The 3,136-nt window shown below is 38.6% G+C and overlaps 2 protein-coding genes across 2 annotated transcripts in view; one reads left to right on the top strand and one right to left on the bottom strand.

Moving 5' to 3' along the window:
• Nucleotides 1–1,029: 1,029 nt before the first annotated feature.
• On the top strand, nt 1,030–1,392 carry LOTGIDRAFT_128207 (hypothetical protein; the record flags this gene model as incomplete). The annotated part of the gene is made up of 1 exon (XM_009064123.1): nt 1,030–1,392. One exon carries the CDS (start codon nt 1,030–1,032, stop codon nt 1,390–1,392), a length of 363 nt encoding a protein of 120 aa, XP_009062371.1.
• Nucleotides 1,393–2,957: 1,565 nt separating this feature from the next.
• The window catches only part of LOTGIDRAFT_235167 (hypothetical protein), a gene marked incomplete at both ends in the record, with an annotated part of 11,927 nt that continues 11,748 nt past the window's right edge, over nt 2,958–3,136 (bottom strand). The window contains one exon of the mRNA XM_009064122.1: nt 2,958–3,106. Within this exon, the coding sequence (XP_009062370.1) occupies nt 2,958–3,106 (149 nt within the window). The remainder of the gene's footprint in view (nt 3,107–3,136) is intronic.

Here is a 3,136-nt window from a genome sequence, read left to right as displayed (position 1 = left end):
AGAGTAAGAGTAACAAACATTATTATCTACCGGTCATGTTGTGCACCACTAGAAAAAGTGTCTATGCAGCATCATTAATGGTAAGGAGTATGCTTGTACTTCCTGATGTGAAAAGTTCATTAGCTGGTACCAATGTTTCGTCAATATATTGTTTAGATTTCGGTTCGATAGTATATACTTGGTTATTTACTCTATATTAAAAATAATGAATGGAGCTTTACGTCCTAATCTTCTGCATCTAATTGAGCCAATGAAGAGAGGTAACACCATGCAGTGTGTAATGAGGGAAATTTTCCAACTGCCGAGGGGTCTTTAACGTGCACAGCTTGCAGCACGTGGGGTCTCGGTTTATTTTTCACTCTACTCCCTGTTCAAAGCGTAGTACAACTGAGAGGATAGCGATATTCAGTCAGTTTATCTTTGTACGCTAAGAAGAATTTTCAAGATCATTCGATACATGGATTCCTTTCTTACAGACAGTGTGAAGCTCGAACTTTTTAAACTAAGTTACTACTGTTTAAAGTCTATATCGGACAAAAAAAAAACAGATTGGAATCAATGGGAGAAAGGAATAATATTTTGAAGCTCTTATTTTCACCTGATACTGTTCGTTTTCTCCTCTAGTGGCTTTTATGAATCAATACTTCAATTTGATTATAGGTTTATTGTAACATGACCCTTTACCTGCTACTAGCTGTGATATATGGCCTTTCAAAGACGAAATTGGTGTAATCTTTGCTACTCGCGTTCTAGAATCTGTGGTTCAAATACGCTACTAGCAGAAACAAATTAGGATCAGGTGATAATTTGATGTTTTCTTCCTAATTCCTTATTTTCTACTTTCAGCAAGTTAATGGCCGACCAGATGATTCACCAAGAAGACGATCTCGAGTACCCAGTACCTCCGAATCAGTAGCATCCAGATCACCAATTAATTCTAAACCAGGAATGACCATCTTCAGAGTTGTCGCTGCTACCAGGACCTGGCAGAGACTAGCTAAGATCAACTCGGCCAAAAAACATAAACCCATGAAGTTGGAGAACACGTACAGGTTAGAACCCAAGGATACAAATAAATTCCAAACAGAACAAGTCGAGGGGTTATTGAAAGATATTTTGGAATCGAGATTTGAGAATATGGAATATGATGCAACCAAATGTGCCGCATTGTCCAAGGATTTGAGTAAATTCATCCATACTCGTGTACGGTGCCTCGGTTTCCCGCGCTATAAGTATATAATCCACGTGACAATCATACAGAATAAGGGACAGAGCCTGCAGATATCGAGTCGGTATTTATGGAACGCGGATCACGATCGCTACGCCACCTACACATTCAATAATGCTAATTTGATAGTCACTGCGCAGGTCTATGCTGTATATTTTGAATAGGAATTAACACGTGACTGTGCAAGTACCGGAAGTTATGACTATACATTGTGTTAATTAGAAACAGTTATGCAGTTCATTGGCAGACGGAAATTCAAGCCGACATCTTCGGTGAGCTGACCTTTTGAACATGTTGACTTATATGTGTATCACGGACTCTTAAAGTGTTCAAATACACCAGCCTGATTACCGTCTGATATGTGTGAATCATGTGTAACTAGTATATTTTTTATTATTTCAAAAATATGTTTCACCAAGCAAAGATGTTGGCCGGAGCAACTGTTTGGTTGTGTTACACGAAGCGCAACTTTTGTCGAAGTTTATAATTTGTGTCGTTCATATACACATCACAAGACACAGTACTGGCGCGCGCATGCATTGACCCCCCCCCCCCCCACCCCCCCACTCCCCCTGTTGGACCCTGGGCTAGCTACGGGCCTGTGCTTAATATCGTATATATAAACATTCTTAGATGATGTTATTCCCCTGTTTGAATTTGTTTTTAAATACATACATATTGCCCTTTGTTTAACAAGAGATAAGATAGATTTTTACATATCATTGTTTATATTTCCTAAAATAAAGTCTTATAAAATCATGTCAGTTTTGTCTGTTGATTGGGAGGAGTGCCATTTGATTTCTTGAAATGAAATGAAATGAAATGTATGGAGTTTTACGTCCTACTTTTCTGCACCATGTGGGCTAATAATGACGGGCAACGCCATGCAGGGTGTAATAGGAGAAATTTTTGCAGGACAACGGCATTAGCCTGCTCTTTTTCGATTTCCAACTGTCGAGGGGTCTTTAACGTGCACAGCCTGTAGCACGCGGTTTATTTTCCCATCCGAACGACTAGATGCTTTTTCCATGTCAGCCCCTCTTACCCGCATCACTGACAGGGGGAAACCGGGTTGAAAAATCCGAAGGTATTATCTAGACCTATGTCCTATAGCGAGCAAGGGCCAACGCGTCTCCTTGATTTCTTGAAGATGTACGAGTGAACAGTATAACGTATGATAAAGAGTAGGAGTCCACTCTATTAACATTTTTTACTCTCGATTTTGCCATACTTTGGTTATTTTGATTAACGGTATTGTTTTGCTTGTTCAGATTTTTTTATAACCATATGGGTCCATGAAAAATTATGTTATAAGGGATCTGATTGGTCAAAATCAAATAGAATCAATATAGAAACGACATAGATAGAAATAGTGAGTAAAATTCCTAGTTTGAAGTATTTTTAAAGGAATTATTCTAGTTGTTCCAAAGACTATTTACATATATTCGAGACTCAAATCAACCTCCCAAAATGGCGCAACTGTCCCTTTGTATAGATATTTAAAACAAAACAGCTTTACTAGCAGATAAAGTAGAATCTCAGGTACTTTACGCCCTTGGCATTAATTCTAAAAAAGCCTTAAAAGGGCTTAATTGAGCTCTATCAGCTATGGATTTAAATATACACGTACAGAACCCTTTATCCTTTATGAAAAACACAGGCATATTAAGAGAACCACGTTCCGTTACAATGTAATAATGACAATCATTCCTTATATGGTCATTATGATTTAACACCAACCGGAAGCCCAAGTTCCGCCATTTCTATGAGCAAACTCTGCAGCTTTAGGATCGGACTTTGGGTAGTTGGCTTGAACTCTGGAATTCCTGTAAGCGTTGATTCTATTGGTTAACTTGGTCACGATGTCGGGGTGCTGCACTGAAAGATCATTTCGTTCTTCTGATCTCT

The sequence above is a fragment of the Lottia gigantea genome (assembly GCF_000327385.1).
Source record: "Lottia gigantea unplaced genomic scaffold LOTGIsca_60, whole genome shotgun sequence".
In the NCBI taxonomy this organism is placed as follows: Eukaryota; Metazoa; Mollusca; class Gastropoda; family Lottiidae; genus Lottia; species Lottia gigantea.
The sequence above is the reverse complement of the archived record's forward strand: the minus strand, read 5'-3'. Positions and strand labels throughout refer to the sequence as shown.